At 49.0% G+C, this 23,758-nt stretch overlaps 1 protein-coding gene across 2 annotated transcripts; it reads left to right on the top strand.

Moving 5' to 3' along the window:
- Window positions 1–21,693, top strand: Bmf (Bcl2 modifying factor). Of its 2 annotated transcripts, none has more exons than XM_076848481.2 (4): window positions 1–67; window positions 2,682–2,978; window positions 4,555–4,715; window positions 17,821–21,693. In XM_076848481.2, the coding sequence occupies exons 2-4, from the start codon at window positions 2,687–2,689 to the stop codon at window positions 17,920–17,922; spliced, it is 555 nt and encodes a 184-aa protein (XP_076704596.2). In that variant the 5' UTR covers window positions 1–67; window positions 2,682–2,686; the 3' UTR covers window positions 17,923–21,693. The 2 variants fall into 2 exon arrangements, with proteins under 2 accessions (XP_076704596.2, XP_076704597.2); XM_076848482.2 differs by lacking the exon at window positions 1–67 and adding an exon at window positions 486–574.
- Window positions 21,694–23,758: the final 2,065 nt, after the last annotated feature.

The following is a 23,758-nucleotide window of genomic DNA, read 5'->3' as shown; positions in this document are numbered from 1 at the left end:
CGCCGGAGCCCGCAGCCGCCGCCGGCCCTGCCAGCGGCTCCCGCCTCCCGCCTCCCGCCAGAGCCCGGTGAGCGATCGGGCGGCCGGGGGCTGGGCGGAGTTGGATCGCACCTCTTCGGGGAAGTGGGAGCGGAGTCTCGCTGCTTGTGGGGGCCCGGAAGGTCTGGGCTCTGGGCAACTGGGATGACCATGAGGAACTGGGGCGCTAGGGTGCGGGAATGAGATGCCAGAACCCACATCTGGGCGCATTGCTCCAAGTGGAAACTTTGGGGTAGCATTTGGAACTCTAAGGAGTTGGGTGCAGGTGAGCAGGGTATCCTTGGGTGCACTGCTAAGCACACCTGGGCACCTAAGAACGACCAGCCTCTGGGTCTGACTTCGGGTAGTTAGGGAGTTATGGGGTGTCCTACCTCCCTGCGGAGTCTGAAGGCTCCTCTCCTTAACAGCTGGGCTTTCCCCCTTCTTCCTAATCGAGTCTGGGCGCCAAGCCCCCAAGTGCTCATCACGCTGGACCCTGGCGCAGAGCCCTGGCATCATGACTCGGAGGCCGAGACTCTCTCCTGGAGTCACCCAGGTGTGTGTGTGTGTGTGTGTGTGTGTGTGTGTGTGTATTCGTTCGTTCTGCGGTTTTATCTGCTGTTGAGGCTCGGGGTGTCTGACTACTGCCTTCTCCTACGAAGAGGAGGAGTCTAAGTTCAGCATCCCTGTTGGAGCCCTTAGGCGCTGGGATGGCTCCAACGGGGTTTAGTTCCCTTTACTAGGAATAAAAGATTCCCCAGCAGTATTCTGAGGAAGTGCCCTCGTCCTACATCTGGACATCACTACTTAAGCTCAGGAAAGAGGTACGAGAGGGTCTCTTTACTCTTTCCCAGTTTACACTTGACCTTGCCCAGCACCCCTTTGGAGACTCCCACGAACTGGAAAGCCACCTGCAGTTCTTGGGGAGAGTGAGAGAGGTCCCTGGGGGCTTGCGGAGCCACACCCTCTGGCTGCACATCCCCCACTGTCCAGTCTAGGCAAGAGTTGAACTTTGGGGCTTTGCTGGAAGGGGGAGGGGAGGTGATAGGCTTCAAAGGAAACACCAAGACAATGACTCCTGCTTGTGATTGGCGCTGGAGGGTCTCTTAGGTTGGGATTGCCAGCCTGCAGAGAGGAGTTGGAGGGCAGGAGGGGAGCCCCTTCCAGGTGACAGCACTAGGTCCTTTCATCAGGGAACTTTGTTTCCTGTTGCTGATAATCTGAACCCCCTCCACCCACCACCCCCGACCTTGAGAAATCATGTCCAAAGATACCAGCTTTGTCATTCTAGCAGTCATTCCTCAATCTCTAGGGAAGAGAGCAGCGACAGGACCATAGGAAGCTCAGGGACTAGATGAGGTAAAGGGAGGTTTGGAGCAAGCACCTTAAAGAGATTGAGCTTGGGAAAGGGAGGATTTCTGAATTCTACTGAGTTTCCTTCACCAACTCATAAGCTTGTTCTTCAAAGGCAAGACACTGGGATAGGGGGCAGAACTCTAACAGTGACAAACAAGGACAAGGACAAACTTCATCTCACCACCTCTTAACCAACCCTTCAGGTGGTTGCTGCTGACTGCCCCAGGGCCCCTAGGCGCTGGCGCCAGCATGTGTGTTTGTGTGTGTGTGTGTGTGTGTGTGTGTGTGTAGAGGGCTAGGTCAGAAGCTCAAGCTGCTCGGTGGCAGACTTCCATGAGCCATCAGGTGGAGCAAGAGGAACTTCTTTATCACCAAGAAACTCACATCAACAACCCAAATAGTATAGGCAGTGAGTGAGGTCACAAAGTGAGGGCCAAATTTCACTTCCTTCTATGAGACACGTTGCATCAATCTCAGGTTCAGCACAGGCAGGAATGGGAGGCTGTTCCTGAGGATTTGAAGTTGCAGAGACTAGTGAGTAGACTAAGCTGGGGGAGGCTGAACAATTTGCCAGAGGCTGAACCCAACTTAGAGGCCAGCCTAAGGTGGGCAAATGCCTCTTCTCTGTTCCAGGAAAGCTGAGAGGGCAGCTGCAGTGACTAACTTGGGTCTTTATCCCCTCTCCCAGGACACACTCTCACCACACAGTAGAGCCTGTTTGTTGTGTTGTGCAAGCAGGGGGTGGAGACTTGTGTGGATGGGCAGTTGGGCGGGACTTAGCAGGTTTGGAGGGAACCTGTCTAAGGATTGCTGGCTTTTGTTTTTGCTGCTGAGCCTGGAGCTCAACTCAGACTAAGATGAGATCTTGGAGTTACTCTTTAGGGTAGTCGTTGTGTGTTTGTGAGTTGTGAGCACTATTTGTATGGTGAGTCATGACCCCTTCTATGCTCCCATAGTCACTTATGGAAACTAGTGTTATGTATGTTTTCCCAGGCATTCTACATGCTGCCAGTACCTGATCCTACCTCTGCTATTGCTTAAACCCTCAGAGTCAAACTTTGTGACCAGCCTAGGTCAGAAGAGATTGGGGGAATGGCTCTGGTGGTCCCTTACATTGAGGCAGTCTACATGAAGTGAGTGGATGTCACTCTTGGCAATGCTTTATTACCAGTGGTATATGTCATCAGTATCTGGCCCAACTCCCCCAAATGAGAAGGGGAAGCAGGAAAAGAAGAAGAGGGAGGAAGCCCTTCTAGGTGTGGACTGGATGGGACAGCATCTCACATGACTACCTTGCTCCCTGACAGAGGAGATGGAGCCGCCTCAGTGTGTGGAGGAGCTAGAAGATGATGTGTTCCAGCCAGAGGATGGGGAGCCAGGGACCCAGCCTGGGAGCTTGCTCTCTGCTGACTTGTTTGCCCAGAGCCAGCTGGACTGCCCCCTTAGCAGGCTTCAGCTCTTCCCTCTCACCCACTGCTGTGGTCCTGGGCTTCGACCTACCAGCCAGGAAGACAAGGCCACTCAGACCCTCAGCCCAGCCTCCCCAAGCCAGGGTGTCATGCTGCCTTGTGGAGTGACTGAAGAACCCCAGAGACTCTTTTATGGTAAGTGCTCTTAGCCTCAGGGCTCCTCCCATAGATATTGGGGGAAAAGAGGGGACTTTCCCTTCCCAAACATGGCCTCTGCTATTTCCTTCCCCAAACTGATGAGTGGGGGTGGTTGATTCCTCGACTTTCAACCTTCTGTCTTGCTGCTTGTTATTGCTTCTCACTTGTGTTCATGCTCCCCAAAAGGCAAATTGCTTTGTCCTTCTTTTGGCTCTTTTGTGCTTTCTCCTTTTATATTTTATACACTTGAGTGACAGCCTTTTAAATGCTGACAGTGATTCACCTTCCATAAAGTAGCTAATGCTGCCCTTGAGGGATCTGTGACTTGCTGTTGACACTCAAGAAAAAAACCCAGCCAGTTGTGGTAGGGAAGGTTCTTGAAGGCAGAAGGTGGCCTCCAGTTGTCACTTGGGACTTTCTGTGCTTGGGAGAGGAACTGGAGAAAGAGGTTGGGCCTGCCTGGGCTCAGTGCCAGCAGAGGGGCTGTTTCCAAGGCTAAATCAGACAAGACCCCTTCATTTGTGGGCCTAAATGGTTTGTTTTATGAGGACTATGCCCTTCTCTGGCAAAAGGGCAGGATTACTATTCAGTCTTTTTTCTTCTTTTAGTACTCTGGTTTGTGGAGGGAGGGTAAAGGTTCAGAGGCCATCCTGCTGTGTCTGCCCAAGCAGATTAAGGAGGCTATGCAGTTATTCCCAGAGGGAACTGTCTGTTAGGGCACTTCTGGCAAAGCGGTTCTGGAGGGAGCCTGAGAAGTTGGATCAGGCCAGTGGCTGGGGAAGAGGGAGAGGGGGGAGAAGGCAGTTGGGCTGGCGCCCCTAGTGGAGGCTCTAGTGCCAGCACTTGGTGAGTGTCATGCTCTGGCCTAGAGGGCTCTCCTGAGGCTGTTTCTAGAGAGGAACTTGGCTCTTCTGAGGGCCTCAGGAGTTTTCTCTGATTCACTTTTGTGTCACCACCCACTGCTATAGGTATTGAGCTGAGCTTTCTTCCACTACGCTAAAAAAAAATCAAGAAAAAAAGCAAAATACTTTTTGTTTTTTTGCTTCTCTGTGTATCTTGGTTTGTTCAGCCCAGGAACTCTGAAGAGCTGCTGCCAGTGCTTTTCCAGAGAAGAGCTTCAACCTGCTACTGTGACTAATGAATTGTGGTCAAGTGTAGCTTGATAAATAAGGACAGAAGGTTGGCATGTTCATTCACACACATTACCACCCTGCCCTATGTCATGGCATTTACAGGAAGTGGAGAACTAAAGAGAAGATTGGGACCGTTCGTTTTTCTTCTCCTGGCATCAACATATTGTATGTGTGTGCATGCAGTGGATTGAACCAGGGCCTCCCATGAGCTAAGGACCACTGAACTATACCCCTAGTCTCTGTGTCACTTTTCTGTGCTTGGGCAGCAGGCAAGGCAGGCTGTCCAAGCTTGGTAGAGTTACCTGATAAAGGCAGGCAGTTCTTCTCTATTCTCATCCTAGGGTTTTACCCTCAGCCCAAGTCTCAGCCAGAAAGGGCAGGCCTGGGGAGGATGCGATAGTACTGGAGAATGCTGAGATGTGGGTCCTCTCTCTTTGCAGGCAATGCTGGCTACCGGCTTCCTCTCCCTGCTAGTTTCCCTGCAGGCTTGCCCCTTGGAGAGCAGCCCCCTGAAGGTCAGCGGCAACATCGAGCAGAGGTACAGATCGCCCGAAAACTTCAGTGCATTGCAGACCAGTTCCACCGGCTTCATATGCAGCAAGTAGGCATGGGGGATGGGGAGGGGGTGTGAGTCTACTGGGGCTGGGGGCCAGTGCCTGCCTCTGTTCTCTTGTCAGGAACTTGGTCTTTGCCAGGCCTGGAGTATATGTTCCAGAGTTTTGGCCTTAGCCATTGTCATTCCTATGAACTGGGTGAGCCTGACTGGATGAGCACTCTTGCCCTCATCTCTGAGCCCTAATTTGGTTTATCTGCATACTCTCAGCTCCTGCATGCTCCAGAAGAGCAGAGAGATGCTGTGATCTATCCGTGCCAATGGGATGGCTTTCTGCACTGTGACTTGATAGACTATCTCTTCTCTAGGGAGGGTTGGGGGCTCGTCTCTTATAGACCTGAGGGAAAGATTTTCAGGGTGCTGCAGTGAAACTGGACAGTTGTGGGGGGGGGCTGTGTGTGTGCCTGGCTGAGGTACAGAGGGAAACGGGTAATCAGGCCAGGGGATGGGGCCTGAGTGGGGGAAAGCAGTGGAACCGGTTGAAACCTGACACTTTCCAGCTGGGGAGCCACTCCTCACTGTCTGTGTCTGGGAACCCGGGCCTGGGACTCTGGAGAGTGTACCTCCGAGAGTCTCCCCAGACTGGCCGCCGGCCGGGCGCTTTGCCGGGTGCTTGGCCGGCAGCCTGGCACCAGCCCCGCCAGGGCGGAGCATCGCGTGTCAGCCGAGCATGTGGCAGAGTCCATCAACAAAGGCGGCGGCTGGCAGGCTCGTGCTGGAAGAGCCCTCCGTGCCATGGACTGGAGGCTGCCCTTCTCAACAGCCGCTGTCTGCACTGGGTCCCCAGGCACTTAACCCTTCCTCTCCAGGCTGGCTTTTTGAGAGGTTGCCAAGGCAGAGAGAGGAGCCCGAGACTGGATCCATGTTGGTACAGCCACTGCTGAAGCAAAGCCACACCACCTGTAAATGAATACATTTCCTATCTCTGAGGCTGTGTCCTGTTCCAGCAGGCTGTGTGTATGTGTGTGTGTGTGTGTGTGTGTGTGTGTGTGTGTGTCTGTATGCCTGTGGCCATGTGTCTGTCTGGATCAAGGAAATAAATAGCTACCATGATTGGACAGAACCTGAGATTAGATGGGTAACTTCAGGTGACCAGAAGAATTATTGGTAGTAGTAAGGACCAAATTGTTAGCAGCCCAAGGGGGAAAAGGAATTGACTTGGGTTTCCTGAGAACAAGTTATTGAGGGTTAGATATAGGTATGCCTTCTACCAAGGAGTGGTGTTTTGTTTTGTTTTGTTCTTGTGGTACTGGGGTTTGAACTCAGGGCCTCATCATGCTAAGCAAGCACTCTATCCAAGGTTCCAACACACACATTTTTGGCGGGGGCCATACAGGGGTACTGGGGATTGAACCCAGGCATACTCTACCACTGAGCTATACCCCCAGGCTTTAAAAAAATCTTTATTTTTATTTATTTATTTTTATGTGGTGCTGAGGATCAAACCCAGGGCCCCGCGCATGCAAGGCAAGCGCTCCACCACTGAGCTACAACCCCAGCACCTCCCCAGGCCTTTTTATTTTATATTTTGAGGCAGGGTCTTGCCAAGTTGACCAGGATGACCTCAAACTTGGAAGATCAGCCTCAGCCTCCAGAATAGCTAGTATTTATAGGTGTTCACCAACATGCCCAGCTTCTACCCCCTTAAATTTTTTTTTGTTCTGAGATAGGGTCTTCCTAAGTTGCTTAGGCTGGCCTTGAACGTGTGATCCTCCAGCTTCTGCCTCCTGAGTAGCTGGGATTATAGGTGTGCCAAGTAGTTCTGAGGGAAATTTGGGGCTAGACCTGGTCTTGGTAGGTTATCTCAGCCATTAGTGATCAGGAAGCAAAGGCAGCCCTGTGCTTAGATTATAAGGCAGCCTGGCTACCTCCTCTGGCCCTAGTTCCAGTCCCTATTCCCTCCTTTGATTGTTTTGTGGAAACTTGGCTTAGAATTTCCCCTTCAGTCTATGTGTGGACTCCCTCTGATTCTTGCTTTTAGTCTCTTGGCCTCTTTCCTGCTCATTCACTCCACCCTGGTTGTACAGCCCAGCTCATAGCTTCTGGTCCTGGTACCAGTGTGGGTAGGAGGACACAGTGGCCATGGACATCTGGAAGGCAGCTCATGTGATTCACAGTAATCTGACCTCTTTCAACAGTACACTGGTGAGCCCTGGATAGCCTTAGGAGCAGGCTGGTAGGTCTCTCTTGCCCAGCTGGACCCTGGTGTAGGAAAAGAAGGTCCTTATCCTGAGGTCTGACCCTGCTCTTTGCTGGCATTGTTTCTCCCAGTTCAGGGCTGCTTCTTTGAAGGTGCAGGTCAGTTCCAGAGGGAGTGCTGTCCTCTCAGCCAGAACAATCCCAGCCGAGGAGAAGGAAAATGGGTGAAGAACTGAATGAGGGTTTCCCCTGCCCTGTACCTCACCTCACACTGGCTCTCAAGTTCCTCATATTCTGTCCTTCTGTCTATGAGCTCCCTTGGCCAGAAAGTCCGAGCCTCAAAGCTGGACTGTAAGGCATTTCTGGGCCAAAGACCTGGTTTCCCCAAATTTTCCATTACAAAGAAATAGGCTTTTTGTCTTCTCCTAGGAGAATTCTCCCAGGTCCTCTTACTTTTAACCCTCTCCTTCCCACTAAGGACCAGGGTGATAGCCACAGGCAGGTGGAGCACTAGCACTCTGGGACCTTTTAGCAGCTGGGCCCTTTTAAGTTAATCATTTTCTGAACTTGATTCTTATGTAAACTATGATATGATATTTCATATCTAGAAGGTATCGTTATTACTCTTACATTTTGATCCTTTATCTTTTTTCCCTACTTCCTTTCCTCATTTTTGCAGGCAGAGACACTGAGGCTTGGGGAAGCCAGTTGTTGAAGACTAACTCTCTAGGCTTCAGGTACAAAGTCAGAAGGCCCGGTTTAAATAACAGCTCTGCCATCTACTAGCCCTCGGGAAGTCACTGGCCTTGCTGAACCAATTCCTCTTCTGTGAATTAGAGCTAAAATCACAGAATTTTATTGAAGATTAAGTGAGAAAACACCTATGAAAGTTTGGGGCACATAGTAAATATCCTTGAGTTGCTTGTTTCCTTCTATCTAGAATCCTGATCATTCCCCACCTTAGTTCTTTTCGGTTCACAGTTCATTTCCCCCTCTACCTGCCAAGCTGATCCCTGAGCAGAGCTACCCCCCCTCAACACTGCCCCCTCCACCTGCCCTATCCAGAGAAATCAGTGTCCAAGCTGCTTGGGTATGAATCTTGGCCTTATCCCTTTTTCCTGTGAGAATGAGTTATTCCCTATTGTTATAGACTGAATTTGGAGACCTGAGAGGGGTTACCCAACAGGCAGCAAGAGGTTAAGGAAGCCCAACCACCTCCTTTCCCCCCAGATCTAGGATAGTGTCATGGGACCAGATAATGGCCATTGGACATCAGTCTTGTAGGAAGTGTGAACTCCATTTTGTCTCTGTTTATTAGATCCCAGTTATTCTTTTTTGTCTGCACCAGGGGAAACCTCCCTTGGAGATAAGGAACAGAGGAAGAGAGCATGTTGATGAAGAAGGTTGGTATTATAGCAAATTGGAGTGTATCAACATGATCTCAGATGAAACAGGTTCAAGATTCCCCTGGATGTCAGTTAATACATGCCTTGCAACTTCCAAGTATGTTTCCTGAGGAGTGTTCATAGTGGAAGGCTAGACTGGTTACCCAAGTGATTGGTTCAGGGTAGCTCCTCTGGACCTACAAGAAGAATTTAGAGGCAAAAATCTCTTAGGGTTTCCGAAGCAGTGAGAGAGTTAGAGACAATATGTGTGGAGGTCAACATTTTCTAGTTTTGCCACATGTCCTGCTTCCTTTGGCTGCATCAGGAGGGAAGGTTCCTCAATTTGTTCCTCTTGTACTGACAGGCTACAATAGGGATTTCTGGAGTTCTGCTAACAGCAAGGAACTTCCACCTGGGTTTTGTGAAGGTGGCATCTGAGTGTTCCCATGTCCATCCAGTTTTTGCATAGAAGATGGAGGCAGAGATTCCCTTCCTAAGAGCGCAACAGACTTCCCTGACTAGAAAGTCTGAGCCTCAATTTCTTTTCATTCTTCATCCTGTGATCTCCAGCATGTGTCTAGAGAGAGAGACAGGAACTGATTTCCCTCCCTTTGGGAAAGTTTCCTGTCCTAGTACCCCATCTTGAAATCTGTGGTGATATTTCTGGGTAATGTTAAGAGGACATGAATCCTTGAAAAAGTAACTGAGTTAGGTCAGTGAGTGAGTAAAGCTACAAGAGAATTGGAATTCTTCAGACTGGAAATGACTTTTTCTTTTTCTTTTTTTAAAGAGAGAGTGAGAGAGGGAGAGAGAGAGAGAATTTTTAATATTTATTTTTTAGTTTTCGGCGGACACAACATCTTTCTTTGTATGTGGTGTTGAGGATCGAACCCGGGCCGCACGCATGCCAGGCGAGCGCGCTACCGCTTGAGCCACATCCCCAGCCCTGGAAATGACTTTTTCACTTGGACCAGGAGTGGCTCCATTCAGAAAAATTAGATTCGGAAATTCCCCAAATAGTAATTAGACTTTTTGGAAAATGAAATCCAAGAAAACTTTCAGCCACTCAGTTGAAACCATCTTCAGTTGTGATATCACAGGAAGGATCCAGGACTTGTAGGCAGGGCTAGATCTGGGCTAAAATCCCAGCTTTGCCACTTAAACATTCTGTCTTAACAGGCAAATCACTTAACCCCTCCAAACCTCAGGTGCCTATGCTTACCTTGCAGAGTTGCTGTGAAAGGTCTTTGGGAACTGTAATGCAAATGACTAGGGCTGGGGATATAGCTCATTTGGTAAAGCACCTGCCTAGCATGTGTAAGGTCCTAGGTTCAGTCCCCAGCACTTCAAGCAACAACAACAAAAAAAACTATTAAAGAATAGACAAATTGAACTCTTAGAAATATGTTAAAAGATGAGTTTGGGAGTTTTACTTGGACCTGGCTTTATAGTTCTTGGAAGCTGTCTTGGATGTTGTTACCCAAGTTGGTGTTTGCATGGTTCATTAACTGGCCGCATCTCTGCCTAGCAACCTTCATTCTTTGTTCAGGGCACCCCTGACTGGATGTTCTCCGTGTTGGTAAGTGATTTTATGGAGGTCAGGACCATGGCTAAAGAGGTTGCTGGGGCTCTAGATGGGACAGTCCTGGGCAGGAGCCCCAGAAATTTGCCCTAGAGTAAGAAGTGCCCCTAGGACACCAGTCTCAGGAGTGGGAGGTCTATCCTGGACAGTGCTGAGGTACAGTGAGGCTGGGGCAGGGTTATGGAGAGCAGGCGTGCGTGAGAGCTGCTGCCGGGGCTTGGGGGCCCTGTTTGCTCTGTGGCTGGCTCTGTTTATATCACTTGCTATATTTAGCTTCTGAGTCATCAGCGTGGCAGACTAGAGGCTGAGTTCCCCACACACTCTGCACCTGACTGCTCTCCCTTCCAGGAGAAGGGCTTGTAGTTCCGGACAATTCATCCCTCTCTGCCCACCAAGGCAGACAGTGAGGATGGGGTTGGCTTTATTTATTTATTTATTTATTTTGCTGGGGGAGGGTTATGGGAGAAGGGGATTGGGGGAGGCACAAAGAAGGATAAAGAAGAGTATCTGGTTTGCCTTTTGATCCAAGTCTGGCAGCCAAGAGGGCATGTTCCATGACCAGCACAAGAACAGTCAGCGTGTGTGCTGAGGGGAGGGTTCCAACCTTTATCCCCACCAGTTTGCCTTGTCCTGTCTAGTGAACTGACCCCAGACGGGATGAGAACAGCCAGCTGCCAAGGCCTCAACTTGTTAGTCAGTTTGCCCTCCTTTTTGACCAGGGCACACAACACTGTTCCAAGGCACAAAACACTTTCCTTCTGAACTCTTATTCCTCCTAAAGTTGCCTAGTCTTCTGATGGAGCTGCTCTGAGACTGAGGGAAACAAAATACAAAGCAGTTCTGGGGGAAACTGGGTAAGGGTCTCAGTACTTCCTACGTCTAGGCTGTGGAGGTTCGTACAGCAAGGGTCTGGGGACTAGAGTGGTGCAGCACAGTGCAGCCCCCCACCCTTCCCTCATCTCCCAATAGCTGGAGCCAGTCCACTCCGGTAATGCTGTAGAAAGCCCTACTGTCTCCAACTGAGAGCAGAGCCCCCAGGTTGCCCTTTCTTCCTTGGAGAAATGATTGACATTGGGATGGTGGCTTCAACATCTTGTTAGCACTGCTGGCTGGGCTGAGGAAGCTCTTGGCAAGGAGTGTTTTATTCCTCTTCCATTTTGCCACATTGCTAATTACTTGGGTGTCTAGGTCAGAGGCAGTCTGGAGCAGAGGGCCCCTGGGCCCACAGGTTTCCCCCTGGTTGTCAGAAGTCCTGGCTCAGTGTGGCAGCCTGGGATTCAGAGCCTAATTGCCTCTGGCTACTGTGGCCATTCCAAGTGGTAAGTTCTGGATCTCCCCAGGATTTCATCAGTCTGTTCAGGGTGGTGCTCCTGAGGCTGGCCCTGTGAGCAAAGTGTGTCCAGGGAAGTGCCTGGCAAGATAAAGTGGATGCCAGGTTTTCCTTGTGCTCACCAGGAAAAGGCACTCTGTCTAGGGCTTAATTTAACATTTTCTCCATAATCACTAGAGCAACCTTGTACTTCTAGATCTCCTTATTTCTGTTTTATAGGAAACTGAGATTCATAGAAGTGAAGTAGCATGCCTAAGTTACCCTGTAGGTGGCAGAGCCAGGACCCATACAGACTTGATTGATTCTACAACCATGATATTCCCATCTCCCCATACCTGCTTCTCAGCAAACACTGCCAGGAAGCAAGAATACAAAGGAGCTCTCATTTATTGCCCCAAGCCATCCTCCCTCATATAATACTTAGTTCTGTGTTCTTGCTTTCTTCCCCATCTGATTGTAAAATAATTGAGAATGAGGTTTATATCTGAATCATCTGGATCCCTCATAGCTCTAGCTCAGTTGGGTGCTTGATCAAAGCCTGCTAGACTGAACAAAAACATCTTCCCAACTTCTCCCAAGTGGAATTTTCCCAGAGTTGCCCTGATCCTGTTCCTGTTATCAGCTGCAAGGCTCTTTCCTTCAGCCTTGATCTGGAGGGATTTTGGGTGTGACAGGGGGAAGGGAAGAGGTAGGAAAACTTGACTTCATAGAGTGCAGATCCCCTCGTGAAGTAGAGTGTGTACAGTTCTGCATTTTGAAGAAAATGAGGGTGGTTTCAGAACACAGTCTGAAGTTCTGATTTTACACCAGTCTTGCTTTATTTCTGTTTGATCTTCAGCTAGCTCTGCCTCTGAGAGGTTTATTTTTTTCTGGTCTACAGCATCCTTTCTAAATAGTTAATGGTCTGGAAAGGATGTCTTTAAACATACCAGGGGAGCAATTCAGGATGATTCCCCTTGAAAAGGAAATACTGTATTCATGATGTGAATAAATAGGTGGAATATTTTAGCAAAAGAGCATGGTTTTGGAGTCAGATGCCAGGGGTTTGAATAACCTACTTAACCCATGTGGGGTGACTTTTGGAGCCTTTTCTTATCCATCTGTAATATGGGGTCTATACTGCCTGCCCTTCCTATGTCCCAGATCCTTGTGGGGATCAAATGAGAAGATAGGAAAGCACTCTTGTCCTAAGATGGTATAATTTGCTGTTTGATAAATTTGCATTTTGTGTGTAAGGTCCTTTTAAAATGGTGTGCAGCTTGGATCTGCTTTTTCCTGATTCTTTGGGTGACTTAGCTCTGCTGAAGCATCTGGAACACCGGTGACACATGAAGCCCCCAGAGGGTGTTAATTGGATCTGAATGGGAGAGGCAAAAGAAGATTCTTATCCAGGGAGGGCCGGGAACACACTTTGTGCTAAATGCGCAGACCGTGTGGGATGAACAGAGGTTGATTTGTGTAATCCAACCTTGTCAGATACCACAGCCAACTCTTTTTTTTTTCCCCTAAACCCTTTTACTAGTGGGCCTCTACCAGGGGAGAGGCCATGGCAATCACATAAAATGCATCTTTTGACCTGGCCAGACATCAGTTGTTCCTGGCCTCACACAAGTGCGTTATCCTGCAGGGCTGACTCTTCTGCAGTCTGTGCAGCAGGCGCCTGTTGAGTACCTACAATGTGTCCTCCATGTTACCCATTATATGGGGTGAGAGATGGAGTGTTAGGTTGTAGTGCTTTGTACACAGTAGGGATTTAAACACTTGTCAATGGATGCCTACATCCCCTGACCACAGCAGGAAAGCGAGGCTGAGCCAGAGAAGACCCTGGTACCTGCTTAGGCTCTCTTAGCTGAGGAAAAGACATTTTGTATGTGTGTGGTACTGGAGATGGAACCCAAGACCTCTCACATGCTAGTCAAGCCACATCCTCAGCCCTTTTTATCTTGAGAAAGGGTCTCCCTAAGTTTCCCAATCTGACCTCCAACTTGCGATGCTACTGCTTCAGTCTCCAGGGTAGTTGGAATTGCAGGTGTGTACTGCCATACGTGGCTTGAGGACAACTATTTTATCCCCCATGATTGGCCTCTTCCCAGGGGTATTCTTTCTATTCTTTCCCTCTATGCCTTGGTGTTAGGCTCTGTGTGAGTTTTGAGGACTCAGAGGAAGCTTTCTGTCCCCTACCCCCAGCCTCCTGCCTCTGGGCCATCCTGACTGTGCATTCTGGGAACCCCCTTCTGTGAGGGCACTCATGCTGATGTGAAAGATCCAGACCTTACTCCAGGTGTTTGTCCTCATTGATCTCAGATTGTGTGCCGGGCACCATGCCACATACCTGAGTCAGAGGCTGGGCACACTCTTTCCTGGTTCCCCCTTCCTTCTCCCTTCTTCTCCACGACCTCCTCTGGAAGGACTCATTCTCTCTGGTGTTTTGGTATCTTTGTATCCTTCATCCTGTTAGGTGAAGGCCGATTTCCTTCCTCCTTACTGTTTTTCTCTCTGGACTCCCTTCAAGTCCTTTTTCTTTTCTTTCTAATCAGGTTCTTTTGTTCAACTTTTAGAAAATATTTTATTCATTGTTGTTCTTTGTCATCAGTGCATTCTTTGAGTCTCTTGGTGTGAGGCAGCTTGGTTTCCTTTGGGGGGCTGCCCTGTGGCAGGAGATGGCCAAGAGGGGTATGTACAGCACTGCTTGTGCCCAGGGAGGCCCCTGGGTCTGTGATTGGGTCTCCAGGCCCACCCAGGACCTACCAGGCCAACAGGATCCATTCATTGGCACTCTGCATTATAATCCTGAAGGTAATCATGATGACAAATTCCTTAGTGTTGGAAAGCACCTTGGTGGTTTCCAAAGGCTTGACTGTGGCCTGGCTGGCAAAGCCACCTAGATAGGACTCAGCTCCAGCTTTGTCACTAGGGCAAGGCATTACTTTGCTGGAAAGATTTAAAAGGGACTAAAGAAGATACTCCATTTTGAAGTGTTTTCTTCTAGGCTGTAGGATTATAAGCAATTTTTTTTTTTTTTAAAGAGAGAGTGAGAGAGGAGAGAGAGAGAGAGAGAATTTTTTTTTTAATATTTATTTTTTAGTTATCAGTGGACACAACATCTTTGTATGTGGTGCTGAGAATCGAACCCGGGCCGCACGCATGCCAGGCGAGCGCGCTACCACTTGAGCCACATCCCCAGCCCCATATAAGCAATTTTTAACTCCCCCTCTGCAAGTTTCTATTTTTTCAACTTTTCTACAATCAGAATATATTGCTTTTATGATTAAAATATGCAATGAATGTTACTTCTTTTTTTTTTGTTTTGTTTTGTTTTTAATTTTTAATTTTTTTGGTCTTGGAGATTGAACCCAGGGTCACTTTACCACAGAGCTACATCTCCAGGCCTTTGTGTTTTTTATTTCGAAACAGGGTCTCACTAGTTGCTGAAGATCTCGCTAAGTTGTCCAGGCTGGTCTCAAACTTGTGATCCTCCTGCCTCCTCAGTTCCTGGTATTACAGATGTGTGCCACCACAACTGGCATTACTTCTGATTTTTAAAATGTTAATCAGGGAGCTTGTTCAATGTACAAATCACTGGGCCCCTTTCCTGGAGAGTGACCCTGTTGGTCTGGGTAGGGCCTATAATGGTACCTCAGCTGGTTTGTGAATTTGGAAACCATGAATCTTACAGGATACCTGCAGTTTCCTTTTGAATTAGTGAGTTCTAACAAATAGTCAGTGGGAGGTGCCAGCTTAAAGCAAGGCCCTCTGATTCCTGGCCTGAGGACTGTCACAGGTGAAGGCATAGAAGCAAGTTCTTCCCAAAGGCTGGCCTGCGTGGCCAACTCCTACATCTGCATCTTCTAGTGTCCCCACAAACTTCAGCCTACTGTCTGACAGCACTTACTGGCCCACAGTTGCTTCTGGTTCTCCAAACTCCTTCAAAGGATGGGGGTAAGGGTGTTGCCTTTCTCATCCCCAGAGACATGAAGACCCAGGAAGTTATCTATGTAGCAGGTGGCCTCCATTAGTGGAATATGGGAGAAACTGAGGCACACAGAGATGGGATTTGTCCAGACCTCAAATATCTTGTCCTTGGCTATTCAGCTGTTTTGAGATGATCCAGTGAAGGAAAGGACAGAAGATCTGCTTTGGTGTAAGATAGATGATGGCACTTGGAGCAGAGTGATAATAGGTAGGGATATTGCTCTAGTGATGGATGGTCTGGATTCAATCCTGTCCCTGTTATTTAGTAGGTATGGGGTGTTTAAGATTCCTCTCTGGTTATCTCCTCTGTAATGGTTGGTAATATATACCAGTTTCATCAGGTCTTTATAGGACCAGATGTGTACAGAGGAGCGTTTCTCATATGAAAGTATGCCTCAGAATGCGTGGGTATCTTGTTTAAAATGCACATTCTGGGGTTGGGGATATAGCTCAGTTGGTAGAGTGCTTGCCTTGCATGTATACAAGGCCCTGGGTTCAATCCCCAGCACCACAGGGGGAAAAAAAATGCCCATTCTGATCCAGCGGGCCTGTTCTGGTAAGCTCCCAGATATTACCAAGGTTGCTGGCCCATAGACCATGGATTTTTTTTTGGGTACTGGAAATTGAGTCTGGAGTGCCTATCACCAAGCTACCCCCAGCTCTTTTCTGTTTTTTATTTGGAGACAGAGTCTTGCTAAATTGCTAAGCCTGGCCTTGACTTTGGGATTCTTCTGTCTCTGCCTCCTGAGTCACTTAGAACTACAGGCGTGCACCACCGTGGCCGACCATGAACCCCACTTTGAGAAGCAGGGATGTAGAGCACTCAGTGCAAAGCCTGGTACACAGTCCATGTCACTGTTACAGTTACAGTCGTGGTTGTTACTGCTACTCAGCCTTTTCAAACAGGCACCTGAGGAGCAAGAATGCCAGCAGACTGGCCTCTCCAGGGATCTGTCTTTTCCTGGATTCTCCTTCTGTTCCACCACATGACCTTTGCACCTGTCCTGAGCAGCAGCTGGGGAGGGATACAGGAGGAGGGGGTCCTCTGCCCAGCTGCTATAGGCCCGAGTTCCAGGTTTGCAGCTGAGTCCATTTTCATGCTGCTTTACTCCAACCAGATTTTGTTAAGCCGGGTGTGTTTCCTCTTTTTACTCATCTTTGTTTACAAAACACGAGGAAGCTATCAGTCTCCCAGCGGCCGCCAGGCCTCTCTGTGGCACACCCCTCTTCCCTTCCCCTGAGAGCAGGCCCTGTGCCTCCACTTGCTGGGTTGTTTTCCAGTGTCTTTTCGGCAGGGGAAAGAGGAATGTTCTAGCCATGGATATGAGGTGTTCTCTTCACCTGGGTTGTCAGAGCCCTGAGGTCAGCCTCAGTGGACACCACTTTTATATGAGTCTAAGCAGGGAGAAGGGAAGCCTCTTCATGGTTCCCTGGGGAAAGGTCAGGGAGACTGGGACTGGACATAACTTCAGACTCTGGGAGTCTGGGAAACTGGGCTCAATGTTCCAGTTATCACATTGGCTTATTCTTTTTCTCATCTGACCAGAAATTGCCTGGTGGGGACCAGTGGTAGCTGTGGCTAAAGACTGTCTAAGGGAGGGCTCCAGCTCCCCTGGACTCTTCACATAAACTTGCTTGCAGACTGGGTCATCTAAGGAATCTAAGGCCAGCCTGTGCTGGCCCCTTTCTGCATATTAGGTTTTTATTCCCCTGTCCACTGAGAACCCCGTGGAGAGGCCCCAGCCCGGTCCTCCTCCCCTGGTAGACAAGGAGAGAACAAAGACTGCCTCTTCCAGCACCCCCCTCATCCCCTCTGGGCCTCTGCTGGCCCCTGGGAAGTGGTACCTGTATGAGTAGGACACTAGCCACAAACCTGTGAGCCACTGACCCTTGAACTTTGCCCCCAACTTCTCAGCCTGACAGTAGGACCTGGGATAACCTCCAGAGCGTGGTGTGCATTCTTTGTTTTTGTTTTCAAGTATGTTCTTGCTTAACGTTTAATTGGCTCCAGTCAGTAGGAAAGCGCTCCAAGAGGGATTATTTATGGCTTACTGTCAAGAGCAGCTATAAAAAGGGCAGCATGGAGCTGGAGATGCTGGGAAGGGGGAGAGGGCGGACTCACAAGTGTGTGTCTGTGTGTGTGTGTTTGCACTGGATGAAATCAGATTTTTGCTGCCTCAGCAGTGTGGTTTAAATTGAAGATTAACCCTTTGACCTTCACAGTGTCAAATCACTTGCAGATGGAGGCTCCCCCCCTTCTTTCTCCCCTTGTTCTCTGTGTTACTTTAGAGTAGGGGGTGGGGGGGCACTTCTTCTCTTTCTCTCTGAAGCAAGTTTGTTGTTCATGCAGCTGAGGTTTGGGGGGCTCAGGAGCCAATCTGATTAAAAGCAGCACTTGGCTAAACTCTGGAAAATCCTGCGAGCAGGGGAAAAAGTCTAATCCTCTTGTGCACAGTGCACATAGAGCCAGTCTTTTCTTTTGAATGTTAAAACTGTAATTGTTTTTGGAGAACCCGACCATCTCCTCCTCATCCCCTGTCTGTTGCCTCCCCCACTCTTCCTCCAGTTTGCTGGACTGTTGGGATTAAAGTGCGGCCCTGAGGCATGGAGATCTGAACTTTTATTGGAAATGGTCTAGGTGGTGTTTGGCAGTTATGGTGATTTTTTTTTTTTTCCCTCTTCCAGCACCAGCAGAACCGAAATCGTGTGTGGTGGCAGATTCTCCTCTTCCTGCACAACCTGGCCTTAAATGGAGATGAGAACAGGGACCGGGCAGGTCCTAGGTGAGGCTGGGCTGTCTGCTTCGCATGGGGCACCAGGAATGCAGTCTGGAGCAGAAGGACGTCGGGAAGGACCAACACTGTGTCTTGTGAAGTTGTTTTTGTTATTTTTAAGTTTTTCCTCTATGTGTACATATGACATACCCCATCCGGACCTTCTGTCCCTATTCAGGGCCTTGACCTTGAATGGGGACCTTTGTCAAACACTGTTGATGGAGAGGCTCGTGTGTCTGTGATGCTGGGAACTCCCAAGGGCTCTGACAAGTAGATTCTTCACTCAGAGCTATCAGAGATGACCAGTTAGTGGACTATTCTCCAGGAAGTGGACTATAGTTATTCTACAAGAACTCAGTTAAGAAGTAGGATGCTAGATTAGACCTCCAGTTCCACCAACCTATCAGCCTTCCATCATGCATGGGAGCCTTGTTCCTCATGGTCATACTGTTCTAACCCAACAGGGCCTTGGCCAGGGCCTTTCCAGCTATGGATGGCAGTGTCACTAGTCCAGCCAGCCGGCTCCACATCTGGGTTTTTATTGGGCCCAGCCAGTGTCCACCCTGAGGACTCAGGGATTCTTGCCCCAGAACTTGTCCCCTCCATCAGACTCAGGGAGGGTTGAGCTTCTCCAAGGACCCCTTGAAGGTGCTGCAGAATGAACCAAGCATTTTGACCTCAGAACTGATTTGATCCCACTTGGAGGCTCCAGGATTGGTCCTGAGGCACAGAACCACTGCTACTTCTACTGCCTGGGTGTCAGCCACAGATGGGCCCAGCAACCAGTCACCATGCTGTGCCCAGCGGCCTGTGCCTTTGTCAGCTCTGTTTTCCAAAGACCCTGTCAACTGGACTGTATTCCATCAAATATCAGCACTGTGGCACAAAAAGGGGCAGGTTTTCAGTGTGGCTGGGAAATGTGGCAGCCATCCCACAGATAAAAGTCAGCTCCAGAGGCCCCAGACCCCTTGGTTTCCTTGGAAACAACATACCTCCTCCCCCTCATCCCCATTCCTTTTTCACACCTAGTGGGATAGAGGAAAAAGCCAGGACAAGTGGCTTTGTCAGTGAAAAGTGACTTTTAGAGTCATAGACAGTGATCAGAGTGTGGGACTGTCAAAGCTGGGTACCCATTTCCTGTCTTCCTTCAGCTTCCAGCCAAGCCAGGAGGGCAAGCTCTGGAACTCAGCAGGATCACAGCTGCCTCTGAACTTCTTCCCTTCTCTCCCTGCTGTGGCACTAATGGAGGGAATTTAAAGCAGCTGGTCTGGCAGCTCTGATAGCAGACACAGGGAATCTGTTAACCTAGAAATTAAATTATAATTTTTGCATATGTAAGAGAAGACAACATTGGTGCTAAAGTTAAAGCAAGACCCAAAGAAAGGATGACTTCCCTGGGCATAGAAGACCTCGTGACAACTCAAGAATACTGGTGGAGTCCAGAGTAGACTCTCAAATCTGAATGAGCCCAAGCTCCTCTAGTTCTGCAGAGAAGAGATACTCAGTACTGTTGAAGGACAACTGATCTTCTGGATGTACAGTTGGGCGGGTTGTTCACTGCACAAGGGCACCTGCAGAGGGAGCTTATAGAGGCTGAAATCCAGCCTATACTCTGCTCTCTAACCTGTGTGCTCTGATGTGGGGCTGCATCTGCTCAGAGTTAGGGGTGCCTTTCCTAATTTGCACAAAGGTACCGGATGCACTCACAGTGGTCCTGAGAGGGACCTCATGACTGTGTGTATAAGCCTCTGTTATGTTCTGCTCAGATGATCTGGAGATATTACCTCTTCTTGGCCAGGATCATTTTCTCAGGGTGTGTACCATGGTTTGTCTGTTAAGAAGATTGGTTCCTGCTTATAAGGAGCCCAGGGAATGAATAAGAGGACATGCTGGCCATTGTGAAATCTAGCCTTCTCTGCATTCTCCATACTGTTTTGTGACATGTATAGGACATATGTTGTTTTCCCCCTCCTGGACCAAGGCTGTGACAGGCAGGCTGCTGGTGTGCTTGAGTGGTACACAGACACACACACACACACACAGGATTATTTACACCTGCAGCTTTTAACCCCTCTTGGCAGATTTCCACCTGTGCTAAGAGAAACAATGTCCAGACCTTGGTGCTGAGGCCAGACCATCAGCTTCAGACCTGGCCATGCCCAAGCTGGATGCCTGGTGGCCTGTCCTGAGACCTGAGCTGAGTTTGACAAGTCCACCTGAACATCAAGCCAGGCAGACATTGGTCTCACTGTGTGGTCTCCATCTAAGCCATGCCAGGAATGCCCTCACTATCCTAGGGCAGCCAGGGCAAAATTTAAACCCCCTTTTATTTCCCCTGCCTCTCAAAAATCCCAAACTGGAATGGGGATGTGGCTTAGTGAGATGAGGGAGGCCCTGAAGGGGGGGCGGAATATATATATAGATTCCTCCTGGCTGGCTGGCTTAGTAACCCGGACTGGCCTCTTTTCCTCTCCTGGAGAATTGGCTTTATATTCCCCAGGTCCAGCCTTAGGAGATGCCCCTTGCCTGGGCCCCTCTGGCTCCATCCCCCACCCCAAAAGCCTAACTGTCTCTAGTGAGGGGGTAAGGTTTTAGAGGGAGGGAGAGTCGACCTGGGTCCTGACCTGTAAAGCTGAAGGCAAGTGGGACTTTTGTGGAGTGCTAAGGGTGGGGGCGGGAGAGGGGCTGGAAACCTCTTCAGTGTGGAAATGCCTTGGAGGGAGGGAAGTCTAATATTCAGGGTCCAAACAGCCCCTCTAATTCAGAACCCCCCAGGAGGAGTTTCTAGAACGTTGCGCACAGATGGAGATGGGGAGGCCAGACGCTAACTCCCTGGGTGAGGTTGCAGGACTCAGCTTGGACTGCCTTGCCTGCTTCAGAGACTGGGCCACTGCAGAGCTGCCTCTGGTTGCCTTTTCTTGCTCCATCTGAGGTAGAAAGATCACCTCTCAATGACATCCCTCGCCCCCACCCCAGGGGAGTGGGTTGATAGCCAGAGCTAGGAGACAAGGTTATTTGAAGGGCTGACCTGTCTTGCTGCCTCTGGCATTTCAGCTGGTGCCTGGGCATGATAGGGAGGGGGTCATTTAGGATGATCCAGCCAGGGACCCTGTCAGCCCAAAGCTTTCGAGAAAATGAAGCCACTGTCATTGTTCTAACCAGCAAGGAACACACTACCCCAGTGAGAGCTTTTCTGGGGGCTTGATGGGGAGGCAAGGAAGGGAGAATACAGAGTAGCACAAGTCCTCAGTCACTGCAGCTCTTCTGGGCTTCTGCAAATTAGTGCTACTGCAGCCAGCCCTGGCTAGAGAAAGCTGCAGGGTCTCTCTGTGTAAAGATGAGGACCCTTGGAGGCAGGCCATTCTGGCCAGATACCTGGCAGGAAGGAGTTAACTCATCAACCTTCAAAGCTCCCTGGGGTTACCCTGGGGACTGAGCCTTGAGAGAACCCCATAGCTGGGCCAGCCTCCTCCAAAGGTGCTGTGAATATGTTGGGCCCCGGCTGGCACCCCTTTCAGTGTGCAGATGACAGTGCCTTTCCCCAATCTGGGAGCATTGCCTAGGGGTCCACCCCATCCCTGGATCCACAGGGACTGTCAGGGGGAGACCCAGTGAGATGTAGCATTTTATTCATCCCCAGGTAGTTGCCCTGGGGTCTGGGCACTCTGCTCTGGGGAGGGGAAAAGAGAGGGGTACCTGTTATTTTTTAACTTGTACAGAGCATCTGACTTTCTGTTCTTCACATGCATATGTGTTTGTGTGTATATCTTTTTCCTTCATCAATTGGTACCATTTTTAATAAAACCATTTAAAGCAAAGCTGGTCTTTCTTTTTTGAGATGTGGTAAAATGCAAGCGGATGCCAAGTGTGGTGGTGCACACCTGTAATTCCAAAGACTCAGGAGGCTGAGGCAGGAGGATCACAAGTTCAAAGCCAACCTCAGCAACTTAGTGAGGCCCTGTCTTAAAAAAAAAGAAGGGGATGCTGGATATGTGGCTCAGTGATCAAGCACCCCTGGGTTCAATCCCTCGTTAGGCCCCCCATCAAAAAAAATGCAAGGGAAGCATTGGAGAATTAAAGACTACTGAGTGGTTTCTCAATTGCATCAAGAGTTACCCAAAGACTCTGTGCTTTTGTCATGATTTCCTTTGCCCTTTTGGAATGGAGAAGAGCAAAGTCTGACTGCAAAGAAAGCAGCACAACAGAGGCCCCATAAGATGGAAAGATGGAGCTTTCATCAAACCTGAATTTGGATCCTGGTTGGGTTCCACTCTCTGCCAGCTGAATGATCTTGAGCAAGTTTGTAACCTTCTCTGAGCTTTCAGTTCTTCCATGTAAAATCCAGCTGTGCCTGCCTTGCAAGTTTAAAGGGGATGTGTCAAAGGGTCTGCTCACTGCTGACACTCAACAATAGCAGCCTGAATTGTGGAAAGGACCTCTTGCACCCTTTCCATGCTCACCTACCCTCCTTCAAACTGGGCTTTGGTTTTCCTTTCTCCATGTAGCATCTCAGGACTTCCTGGCTTGCATTTCTCTATGGATTAACAATGTGTCTGACTCAAAAGAATAATTTAAAGCTCTTGACAGAATTCTGTAAGCCCTTGGGAAAAACTACTCCTGGTCCTATCAGCAGCAAGTTGTGGGCAAGAGGGCCAGTCTAGGACTCCAGCTCCTACCTCCATAGATGGTTGCAGTCTGGACCATCTTGTCTAATCTCTTGTTTTAAAAATGAGTAAACTGAGGCCCAAAAAGGAGCTGTAATTTTCTGTCTGGGCTATTTATTTATTGGTACCAGGGATAGAACCCAGGGTCTTGTATATGCTAGGCATGCACTCTATGACTGAGCTACCTCCCCAGCCACATTTGATCTCTTTATTTATTTATTTATTTTTGCAGTGCTGGGGATTGAACCCATGGCCAGGCAAGTGCTCTACTACTGAGCTACACCCCACAGTCCTGGACTCTAAATAGCTGAATCAGCCAGGACATTGTGGTGCACACCTGTAATTCCAGCTTCTCTGGAGCCTGAGGTAGGAGGATCACAAGTTCCAGGCCAGCTAGTGAGACCCTAATCTCAAAATAAAAAAATAAAAGGGGGATGTAGCTCAGTGGTAGAAAACCCCTGGGTTCAATCAATCAATCGATAGCTGAGTCAGGCTGAGGGGTATCAACCCATTCATCTGTGCAATTTGGAAATTGCGCTGCTCTTGCTCAGCTCTTTGAGGAAGCCAAACTTGTCTATTTTTAATGCCAAACAACTGCCTCTTCTCCTGTAAAACATGGCACTGCTAGCCACTCTATATTTGGATAGTGAAGTTTATTTTTACTGGAGTGTGGCAGAAGTAGGGCCTGGTGCCACATCCGGATGTTATTCTACATTTCACATGCTAAGTTGTAGTTGGGTACATTAAGTAGCTCCTATAAGACATTAGTAGGTGACTGGTGATGGTCAGGTCTTTCATGCAAGTCATCTGCTCCTACTTTGAGTAGCAACCTGAGAACTCACCCTTGTCTACCCTCTCCTTCTTCCTCTCTCTGATCTGTACAGAGGAAGCACAGTGTAAAAGTGAGGGCACAGTGGCCCAAGTTTGAATCAGGCTGTGCTTCCCCCTAGTTGTGTGGCATTGGGAAGGTCACATAATTTTCCTGTGCCTTGATTTCCTCCATTATAACATAATAGCACCTAGACATAGGGTTGTTATGAGGGTTAAATGTGCGAGCACATGTAAAGTACTTAGAAACAGTATTGGGGACATAATAAGTTTTCAATAAATGTTAGTTATTAATTTTTTTTGTAGTGCTGGGGACTGAAACCAGGGCCTTGTACATGTGAGGCAAGCACTCTACCA

This window comes from Callospermophilus lateralis, chromosome 3, assembly GCF_048772815.1.
Source record: "Callospermophilus lateralis isolate mCalLat2 chromosome 3, mCalLat2.hap1, whole genome shotgun sequence".
Lineage (NCBI taxonomy): Eukaryota > Metazoa > Chordata > Mammalia > Rodentia > Sciuridae > Callospermophilus > Callospermophilus lateralis.
The sequence above is the reverse complement of the archived record's forward strand: the minus strand, read 5'-3'. Positions and strand labels throughout refer to the sequence as shown.

Excerpts from the sequence above, each read along its gene's own strand:
- Bmf (XM_076848481.2), top strand. The coding sequence starts at position 2,687 with ATGGAGCCGCCTCAGTGTGTGGAGGAGCTAGAAGATGATGTGTTCCAG. Across the intron at positions 2,979-4,554 it reads ACCCCAGAGACTCTTTTATG|GCAATGCTGGCTACCGGCTT; the intron begins GTAAGTGCTCTT and ends CTCTCTTTGCAG. Across the intron at positions 4,716-17,820 it reads ACCGGCTTCATATGCAGCAA|CACCAGCAGAACCGAAATCG; the intron begins GTAGGCATGGGG and ends TCCCTCTTCCAG.